We start from the raw sequence: 11,524 nt of genomic DNA on the forward strand, positions 1-11,524 counted from the left end.
TCTTAGAAAAGGGATAGAACACCATTCCAGACCGAGCCGCACGTTGTGATGCATTTTTTGGTGACGAAAATTTCATACGGAAGAAGAATAAGAAGTCAAATAATATGTATACAGAATAGTAATATATGGCCAATGCATTGCATGCACAGGCACACATAAGAAATAACGATTGCATGTGTATATGTGTGTGCACATACATGTACATATGGTGTGTACTGCGGCAAATTGAAAGTGCATTAAGTCAACACAAACGTTATACTTTACAAACACAGTGAGGTTTACTTTACAAAATAAACAATCTACATAGTTTCAAAAACAATATTCCAATCACACAAGCATATTCTCTGGCAAAACCTAATCAATTATGTGTCTCCTTTGAATGTTAGGGCGGCTGACACAGAACAGCTCTATCTAGGATCTAACAAAAGTAGTTTTTCAAGATTGTTTATAACTAAACATCATACAGACCTTTAAATGTCATTGTATCCTACTGTTTTAAAACATGATCAAACATATGAATATGGAGACAGCTTTTCTGGCTGCACATGATATAAGAAAAAAAATGAAGCACTGGGTAGTTCACATTCTATTACCTAATGGCACTATGATGGCATATAGTCGGAGGCTAAAAGTAATGCATTTTAATTAGCGAAAGCAACTTAGTTTCTCCCAAATATTTCTCCTCAGATGAGAAAAACTAAGCAATGCTTTCAATATGCATGAGACAGCAGCAGAACCAGTGTATTTTAACTCATTTCAGATATTCATGGGCAGTAATGAAAAGGTAATACATGTGAAAAGACAAGGACCACACATTAGTGAATGTAAACTTTGCATAACATGAAGGGATTTGTCCCATTTCTCCCTCTTTAGCCAAACAGCAAATTCCTGCAATGATCAAAATTGAAATTGAAGGCTCGGAGAAGAGGTGACCAGGACATCAGAAGATCCCGCTTGGCAGCTCCTTGCTAAAGATGCCATCAAAATCCAGCTCCCTGCTCATCAGATCCTCTTCAACACTCTCCAGCGCCCACTGATGGTCAGTCAGTTCCAGAGCCTCCCATTCAGCCTGAAATCAAGACGAGCATCACATGAACTGAGCAAACAACACCCTCAGTAGCTAATGATGCAGACTCAACTATATACACTGTACCTTAAAGGCTTTATTTGTATCTGCAGGCATGGCCATGGCTGCACCACTCATCTGCTCCTGCATGATCCTCGACTGATCTGCACCTGTAGGAATTGCAAAGCACATAAAAAAACAATCAGTATATGGAGATGAAAAGTAATAAATGAAAAACTCTTTCGCCAAAAATTGGGATAACATTTTTTGACAAAAATCAAGCCTAAAATGATTTGTAAAGCTCAGTGGGCCATGATTTATCTCTGTCTAAAACTTAAAATGTAACAACTCTCAAACTGGATTTAAATAAGCTGTTGTTTTAATGCTCATATTCCTTATCACAGCATAATGATTATGAAAATGGTTGGAGCGTCCGCTCTAATGAACAATATTATTGAGTGGGAGTGAATCAAATAAGTAATTTTTGTATAACAGGGTTCGTATTACTGCTGAACCCTTTGAGAACCAGCTGGAGTACATACATTATCATGTCATTATCCAATTTAAAAATCTGATGGGATAAAATACATCAAATGAATCTGAAAAATAGCTAAAATTACCATTATCTTGGCCTAGAATTAACGAGTACATGCTTCGTAGTCCAAACACGTTCAGGAAATACCACGATGCTGAGCTCACCCTGGATGACAGATGCACACAGAAGAAATCACATCAAATGACAAGGTCCCACACTAATATTCTGAGATTAACATATCACAACTAATACAGTATGTCTTTTTATTAGATCTTGTTTTATTAGTTTACCAGGATGCATCCAGTGAGAGCAGCTCTATTCCTTGCTGCAGCATGGGCTTGAAGCGCAGGGTGAGAGGGAAGGGGACCTTAGCTGCGTGAAGGAGAGAACAGAAAGATCTCAATGTAGAAGTTACACATAAATCATATCTCATATGCTAGCATCACAAAAAAAAATTTTTGCGAATGACCCATTTTGCACGATAAGATTTGAGATCTGAGAGGGAGCAGGGTCATTACTTGTTACAAATCCTGAAAAGGTCCAGTTGATCCAGCCTCCAATGAGGATCATGGGAAGCACATTGGTGACATTGCCTTTCATCATGTCGGTCAGCATGCTGGGATCTGTGAAAAGATACAATGAGCAACAAATTTAGATGTGCTGTATTAAATTAAAATATGGGAACAAAAGAATTACAGGAATAAGAAGGTGATTTAGGTATTTTAGGTAAAATACTTTTTCTCCCTAAGTAGCCATGAAATTCTGTTACTCCATTATTTTTATAGGTGGCCAAAGAGGAACATTTCAGTCTTACTTAGAATACCACCATTATTATTACATGTTTTAATATACACATGTTAATTCAACATGAGCTCCTGTATGAAACATCACTGTGGGTTACAGTACTGAAGAATGTATCCTGTACTTTACTGAAAATATTTACCTGTCATTGGAGAGGGTGGAACAACCTTTCTTTTGGTCTTCTTGAAAAATCCATCTTCTTGATTGTTGAAGTAGAACTTCCTCATCAAAAAGGACTAAAAGAAAGAGAGATCTTCAGTAACACTGTTGCTGGAGTTGTGACAAATAAATGCAAAGGCCAGGGGTTTTATATTGTGTGTATTTTGTATATTTTAAATGGTAATTTATAAATAAGCTGGAGACTGTGAAGAGAAGAAGTAACTCGATAGAGAACAAAACGTATATGTCTTTCTGTGTCAAATCATCACACTTTTGGGCAACATCGTCATAGATGATGATGAAATTCAGCTAACAAATTGTGAACTTTTTTTTGGGGGGGGGGGAGGACTCTGTAACTTTGACTGGTCCTATCACACTTAACTGTGATCCAAGACACGTTCAGTTCCATAAATTTCTCACGCGACCAAATGAGCATGCCGAGTTTCGTTAAGTTCTGTGAAGGTGCGGCCTAAAAGTGTGATGATTAATTGTGCCACGGAGGTTATGTTGTGGTTTTCCTCTGCGTTTATATGTCTGTCCGTCTGTTAGATGGCAGGATTACACAAAACGTCTGGACAGCTTACCACAGAATTTTGTGGAAAACATTGCTATGGGTCAAGAAAGAACCCATTAAATCTTGCGTGGATATCTGGGGGCAGATCCAGGATTTTTTCCCCACTTTCTTTAGCGTGGCGAGATGGGGGCGTTTTTTAACATTCGTTTTGATTTGCCAGAGAATAATTCATGTTTAAGGGACTGATATTTATTAGTGTGCATGATTCGGTTCAGATCCAAATAAAAATCCGGGTCTACTGATATTAAATGTGGTTTCATGAGGAACTGTTGGCAGAAGTTTGACATGCAATAACCTCTATGAAACAACCTCTATTAAAATCCCTACCTGTTTGGGAATGTATTTTCCATTTTCTCTGAGGATTCTGCTCCGTATAAGAACCTGACTGGAGAGATTGGGTGGGGGGAAGAGAGACACACATTCAATGAGTTTGCTCACACTGGATCCCCCTCACAATGAAACATGACGTACCTGTCAGAAACCTGCTCTAATGTCAGCTTCTTGTCGCTCTGAAGGAGGATGGAGACGTAGTGCCGAATCACCCCGACCAGGAAGGTGATGAAGACAATGGGCAACACCACCCACAGTCGGATGTTGGAGTCCAACAGAAGCTCCGGCTCCGCCATTCAGCCTGGCAGCAAAACTGAGGAGGACGCAGAGCCACACTTTCATCAAGTTTAACACGGCCTCAACATTACTTCATGTTCAGATTAACGTCAGGCATTTTACTGGTGACAGTTTAATACAGTATGAAGAAGCTTAAGCTACGACTGAGCCTCCTCGGAGCTACACCTTGCTGTCAGTCCGCTTAGCTAGCTAGCCAACAGCGTCATTACGGCACCGCTAAGTGTCGAGCTAACGAACACGAGCTCCATCTGACAAAGTGGAGACTACCTGTTATTTTAAAAAACAAACTCAAACAATGGAGGTATGAAACTACACACAGTCGTGAACTCGCCAACGTTAACGTTAGCTAGCTAGCTAGCCGGCTGGCTGGCTACCTTCTTCCTGACGCCCGGGTCACACAGTTCGGCTGGTGGGAGCCGGTGGTGTCCTCTCAGCGCAGTGGCCGCCACTTGCAGCGTTTCTTCCCCCGCGACGAGAGCCGTGAACCATGCGCAACGCGAGCTGGTCAGATCCACCGAACAGGCTCATTTACAGGTCCCGTCCTCTGCCGCTCCGCTGCTGTCTCCGGGGATGAGACCAGATTTCTGCTTCTGCTGCTCATCCCTCATCGCTCACGCTGGGACTGCAGCGCCGCCCCGCGGTGATGGAGGAGGCGTCCCTGGGAGCAGCGGGGGCTGGAGCAGGAGAGCAGGAGAGCAGGGGAGCAGGTGGCCCGTGCTCCTTGAGGCTGGGGGTGGACACCACGCAGTTCATGTCGGTATTGGGACAATGACGTGTAAGGATTTTCAACAGGCCAACAATTAAGAATATCTATTGCAATTGTTCAAACATTAAGAATGTTGTGTACATATGAAATCATACAACATTTTTAAATTAAGTGATTTTAGTCTTTTATCTAGATGAATTGGCCATGGCCTTAAAAAATGTCATGTGGTGATGTATCTTTATATTAATTAATGTCCTTAATAAGTTCTCAGTAATATAAAGTCATTTGAAACAAAGTATTGAGTTTTTGTAAATAATGATCTCTTATTCTTGTTCTATAATGTTACAGTCCCCTTCTTAAATGTAGTCCACAGACTTATATTTCCTGTGGCCCATAAAACTGATAAAACTGTTTTAAAAATACCACTCATTTAAGCATACTGTATCAGTGATTCATATTTCAGTCACTGAAATTTTATATTTTACTTAGAATTTAATACAGGTCTTGCTATTATTGGTCACACCACATGATGAGTGGTCGCTCCAAATGATATGAAAACCTATCGTTTAAAGAGACCAATTAAAAATAAATTCCATACAAAAAAAAATGTTAACCAGATTTTATACAAATTTCATAGAATTTTCATGAACACAAACATTTCATGAACATTTTTTAAAATAAAAATCTCATCACAAACATTTAAGTGCAGCACACATTGTTGTGAACAAACATTTCATTATACTTGAGGTGTGAAAGTGGGGCACGTGGTGTTAATTTCTTTAACACCAGACCTTTTTGAACTTTGCCCAATCTTGGCTGCTCAACTTAGAGTAGTGTGAGTTTGTGGCCACATAAATAAGTTCTTTTCACCTGACTGACGCATGGAGCTAACCTGACTTCCTCTCCCACAACCTCAAGGACCTTGCCTACATATGGAAGCTCATCATAGGCTCCAATTTTACACTTCTCTTTCTGCAATCTTTTGCAACGTTTCTTTCCTCATTTAGGGGTATGGGGTCTACCACAGCTTGACCTTCATTTTCTGGCTGCTCTTGTGCTACATCTACATCCACCAGAACTGGTGGAATGTTCACCATAGATGGCGACGTAAGGTCTAACACAGCGTTTGCCATATTTTTACTTTCCCTGAAAGCACTGGATGCAGCCCTCCATTTCTCTCTCTGTTTCTTTCTCTCTCTCTCTGTCAGCTCACTTGACTTGGGAATCTTTCCCTGCTGTTTTCTTCTCTGGTAGCTGAAATAGATATGTAGCGTCATGCCATAAATCATAAAGTTATTTTGGACTCATGATTGATGACAGCAGATGAACATTTTAATGAAAATATGCATTTGCTCCAGGTAATGAAAAACACATAAGAGAAATATGTACTTCATGTTGCTTTATTTGTAGTTTTCATTTAAAAAAATGTTAGCTTTGTCTCCTCCGAGCAAGGTACTCCGCTCTTGCTGCAGGGTCAGAGTTAACATGCTGCCTATGGCAAGCGTTTTTTATTTTGCTTGGAAGTGGCATCTGGTAAAATAGATTAAAACAGTTATAAATAAATAAATAATAAATTACTAATAAATGCATAATGACCGAAGTGAAATTACATACTACATTTTTTGGGATGGTATTTTCTCATGACATTGTACAAAGATTAAACATAAACCGTTGTTTCTGAAATATTAGAAAAAAATGACTCAAATTGCATGGAAACATTTTCCAAATAATACTAAAATAAAGTACAATCATTAATTGAATATAAAAAAAGCACAAAAACTCCCAATCTAGGACATATATCTTTCATGTAAAACACTCTCCAATGGTCGCACCACATGATATTTTCAAGTTCAGTCAAAATTTAAAGGCACAGGCCACCTTAAGAAAAGCTAGGTCAGCAAAAAAGGTCACTATGAAATTTATAATCAAACTATATATTTTTAGAAATGTTTTTTTTTAGGTCATACCACATGATATCCAAATGTGACAACTACATACCAGCTGTTAAAAAAGGTTATTTTTTTCAAAATTTGAGAGAGAGTTACAAACCTGTTGCTGCTTCCATGGGTCCTTGGCAAAATGGTATGTGGTGCAACTCTCGGTCTTTGAATGGATTTAGAAATGAAAGTCCCAAATTGGTTGTTTCTTAATGGTCGCACCACATGATATTTCATAAAATAAGTTTGTTTGTATACTATGATGGAAATATAAATACAAATGCTTTGCAATTTTGTACAGGGCTACAAAACACTTTGGAAATCATGCCAAATAGGGAAGAAAATAAATTTGAATAGATTTTGAGTAATTTCAAAGAAGTTTTCACAACAGCAGTCATGGCCAGACGGTCGCACCACATGATACTTTGACACTTTAAATAACAGAAACCTTGGATCCTACAGCTCTGCAGCTCCGCAGTCAGAGAGAGAGAGAGAGACAGACAAATAAATTGTGTGTGCTTTATCCACCTCGTGTTAGTCTAATGCAGTGGTTCTCAAACGTTTTCTGTCATGCCCCACTTTGGAGCTAGAATATTTTTCATGCCCCACCCGCTCCCCTGCCCCAACAAAATGATGACAAAATGGGCCAAGTTTAACATGTGTATTTACATAACATACACATGAACATTAAATTCACATTACTTTCAGGAATTTCTGTTGTGCAAATAAAAAACCTTTTTCAAACAACTTTTTGTGACATTTGCCACTTTTTTCAAAGAATAGTGCAACAACTTTGCTTAAATTCAACTTAATTGAAGTACTTTTGGTGACATTTATCACTATATTCCTCCATCAGTCTGTACTTTTTCAAAAATAGAGAAAAAATAAATTAAATTATAATCACTTTGTTACAACGATGATAAAGCTCAACCAAAAAGTGTGTGTGTGTGTGTGTGTGTGTCTGGGGGCACACACACACACACACACACACACACACACACACACACACACACACACACACACACACACACACACACATTCGCCCGCTCCTGGTATTTCATGCTGGCCTGATACGATGATGATTTAACAAAATAACGTGAACGCCTCACATTCCCCCCTCCCGGTCGCGCGCCCCACCTGTTATGCCTCCGCGCCCCACCACACAGTTTGCGAATCCCTGGTCTAATGTGTTCATTCACATGGTTTTATATCTTATCTAGTCTTCAGGCTATAGTAATGGCAAGGACAAGAGCTATGCAGCCGCCTTGAGAAAAACCTGTCCTACCCCACGGCCCTTTGATGCCTCAGCATTTTCTGCCAAAGTCTCCGCTTCTGCCTCTTCCACCGCAGATGCAGCCGAGGGGACAGCTGGCCGAAGCCAAAGTTACACACTGTTACACTTTTAAATATGTTAATATCATTTATTGCCTTCTTATTATAATACCTTTGCATTTTTGTCGTTGTGATTATGTATGAATGACCTTTATTGTAGCGGCGTCTTCACATGCATGTTGTCACATGTTAACACATATCATGACGTCATATTAGACGGTGGAAACACTTTGAAGTTTAATTGTCTTTAAAGGTTAGACTTTGATGATGACGCTGCAAAGGTGTTATTTATATAGGCACACCCATTTAAAGGTTACCGAAGTAAACGGTGGGAATGGCCTCGTCCTATGAATGATCTTCTCCACGGATAAAGAAATTATTCAGATTTATTTAAATCGACAGTAGTGGTAAGTACTGTCACAACACATTTATTTAGAATGGCAGATAAATAGTTTACAGATTTACCTACACCGTTAACAGTAATTATAATATTATAATTATATAATAATAATAATAATAATAATAATAATAATAATAATAATAATAATAATAATTCTTCATTACATGTAAGCTGTGGTTAAAACTTCGCTCTGAGATATGGTAGTAGCTTACACTTGGTACTTTTATCCCTGATAATATTTCCTGTAATAATATTGTATAATATTTAGTGTCTAAAAATCTGTTTCTTATCAGTGTCACGGGACTCCATGAGGGAACCAGTTGGAAAACCGAGATAAGCCATCCAGAGAATGGACCCTGTGAAACAAATTGAACACACTATACAGGAACTAGATGCAAACATAGACACTATCCCCGAAAACGAGGACATAAAGAGCTTTTTGAAGGACTTCTACAGATCGCCAACTTTACTGTACACCGCCATGGAAGCAGTTCCCGGTCCTTCACCTCCCCCCTTTGTCCCACCTCTGCCAGTTTTTAACATCTACCCTCAGACAGTGGGAAATCTAAACAATGCAAATGCTTTGGACACCGCCATGAAAGCAGCTCCTACTCCTCCATCTCCACCTCCACCCGGTGTCCCAGCTCAGCCAGTGTTTATCAGCTACCCTCAGACAGTGGGAAATTGGAACACTGCAGATGCTGTGTACATGGAAGCAGCTCCTCCACCGCCACCCGGTGTCCCAGCTCAGCCAGTGTTTAACAGCTACCCTCAGACAGTGGGAAATTGGAACACTGCAGATGCTGTGTACATGGAAGCAGCTCCTCCACCTCCACCCGGTGTCCCAGCTCAGCCAGTGTTTAACAGCTACCCTCAGACAGTGGGAAATTGGAACACTGCAAATGCTATGTTCATGGAATCAGCTCCTGCTCCTCCAATGCAATTGATGGCCCCTCCTTCATTTCACAGTCAAGGTGCTCCTACAGTTTACAGTCAAGCTGCTCCTTCAGTTTACATTCAATCTGCTCCTTCAGTTTACAGTCAATCTGCTCCTTCAGTTTACAGTCAAGCAGCTCCAGTTTTTCACCAATCATATGGACAACATACCATGCAGCCAGGTGGACACCTGTACAGCCAGGCTGTTGCACATAGCCAGGCACAAGTAAGTAAGAATAAGCTAGAGACAGATGAAAAAAAAAGATGCTAATCAATGCTGGAAGCTTTTGGTCGACGGGATGGCAAAAGCCTTATTTAAATCTAAAACCAATCTCTTATATGTGTTCCTGTCATACTCATTGTAAACTTTATAGGACAGTCTACTCAATCATACATCCAGAGCTGTTGAAAATATGTTCTGTGTTGTTTAACAGTAAAGTTGGTGTGTTGACCTACATGCAAGATGACAATATTTACCTTCCTTCTCTCTTCACAGTACCTGTCATATCAGCAACAAGCCTTCAACCACCAAAGAGCGAGCTGTATTCCTCCACAGCAGGTCAGACCCCAGCAAACCACACACATACTGAAGCATCTGCATTGTCTGGTTGCAGATGTGCTGTCGAGACAGCAGGTTCAGTCGCATCACCGGGATGTCAAAGATATCAGTGCTAGACAAGCCACAGCTGGACATTACATAGAAAACTATTTAGTGTGAACAAATTTATTTATGTCAGAGTCTCAGGTGTCAGGGTGAGCTTTAGTACACCCTGTAATTAAACGGAAATGCAAGTTAATTGTCTCATTAAACCAACAAAACGGGACAAGATTGATGTGAGTAGATGTGAAACCTGTTTCACATTATGATACAGGCGTCCTGACAACGATAACACCACTAAAGTTCAGAAGGGTTAGGGATTTTTAGGGCAGAAGGTCTGAGTTCCCATAACCAGTTATAGTAGAGAAATCAAACGGTTCATAGGATTTAATTACATCAAATAGGTCGTTTTAGTGGAAGTTGGTTTAAATCATGCTCGGTGTCATTATATGCCGTATTAATAAGCATTTTCTCTTGTGGTCTGGTCCTTACATGAATACATACTCCTGACCTCTGTGACCTTGAGCACAGAGGTTAGTTAGTTATTTACCAGTGTGTCTAATCCACTGCAGCTCATTCAAGCAGTGACAAGATAGGGCACACTGACACCCAGTGGACACATGACACAGAGGACGTGGCTTTTCTCATCAATGTGTTTTGTGTTTGTATCCCCAGTATATGCAAATGTGGATGCCAGGCCAGGACATGAACCTGCCTGTTGTCGGAGTACTGTAAGTATATGACCCCTTGTTTGCCTGTGCAAACACACTTTTACTGTCACCTAATGTGTGTCTACTGTTTACATGTCATACATGTATGTGTATTTTATTTCTGTAGGAATGGAGAGGTGGTGTATGGAATAACACCAGGAGCAAACGTAATGTCTTTCTCTGGTCCTACAAAGAAGAAGAAACAACTGTAAGTCAACCAGATCGCACACATGGCCTTTGGCAGTTGTCTCCAACGGGAAGACTACAACGAAGCCAGACTAATGATCGTCATCACAGTCACCTTGTGTTTCATTTCTTGGAGTAGTTTTTGATTGGTGTGTCTTTTATTTCTCTGTCACGATCCCAGTGCACTTCACTGTGGTAACAAATGCTCTTATTCTGTTTTTCCCATAGAAAGCACGAGGACCAGCAGCCATATATTAGGAGGCCGCCTAATGCCTTCATGCTGTATCTGAAGGAGCAGAGACCACACGTAATGACTGAAGTGAAATCACTCACACAAGACACAATCAACAGTGCCACAGTAAACGCTATCCTTGGACAAAGAGTAAGTCTTTTTGCTTTGTAGTTACTAGTCACTAGTCACTAGTCACTAGCCTGTGGTTGTAGTTTTAAGTTGCTGTGTGCCCTGACAGTGTGTTGTTGTGTGTCCACAGTGGAAGTCTTTGACGAAGGAGGAGCAGGACAAGTATTATAATGAAGCAAACAGGCAGAGAGAGTACCACTATCTACTACATCCAGGGTGGTCACCTGGACAAAACTACGTATGTGTCATAGCTATCATTACACATGATACACATATAGATAGATAGATAGATAGATAGATAGATAGATAGATAGATAGATAGATAGATAGATAGATAGATAGATAGATAGATAGATAGATAGATAGATCTATAAAGTCTGACTTGCTTGCCTTTTTGCAGGGCAAGAAGAGAAAAAGAATCAGGAAAAAGGCTCCCAAAATGACTGAGTCTGTTGCAGCATCTGCATTTGAAGCCACAGCCGTGGAGGTCCAACAGGTCCCGATGCATCCACAGTTGATGGGGCCTCCAATCTCTCCAGTCCCTCCAGTGACTGTCCCCCACGTTTTCTCTCTGCACCCTCAACCGTTCAACCCTG

General features: G+C 40.2%; 2 protein-coding genes across 2 annotated transcripts in view; both read right to left on the reverse strand.

Moving 5' to 3' along the window:
* LOC117761837 (olfactory receptor class A-like protein 4) overlaps positions 1 to 11,524 on the reverse strand; it is a 946,130-nt gene that overhangs the window by 857,527 nt on the left and 77,079 nt on the right. The window lies entirely within an intron of this gene.
* Positions 254 to 4,380, reverse strand: emc3 (ER membrane protein complex subunit 3). Its single transcript, XM_034586142.1, has 9 exons — positions 4,137 to 4,380; positions 3,607 to 3,778; positions 3,463 to 3,520; positions 2,545 to 2,638; positions 2,120 to 2,224; positions 1,892 to 1,973; positions 1,687 to 1,766; positions 1,154 to 1,236; positions 254 to 1,069 (listed from the first exon to the last, which is right to left on the reverse strand). The coding sequence occupies exons 2-9, from the start codon at positions 3,759 to 3,761 to the stop codon at positions 941 to 943; spliced, it is 786 nt and encodes a 261-aa protein (XP_034442033.1). The 5' UTR covers positions 3,762 to 3,778; positions 4,137 to 4,380; the 3' UTR covers positions 254 to 940.

Source organism: Hippoglossus hippoglossus, chromosome 5 (genome assembly GCF_009819705.1).
Source record: "Hippoglossus hippoglossus isolate fHipHip1 chromosome 5, fHipHip1.pri, whole genome shotgun sequence".
In the NCBI taxonomy this organism is placed as follows: domain Eukaryota; kingdom Metazoa; phylum Chordata; class Actinopteri; order Pleuronectiformes; family Pleuronectidae; genus Hippoglossus; species Hippoglossus hippoglossus.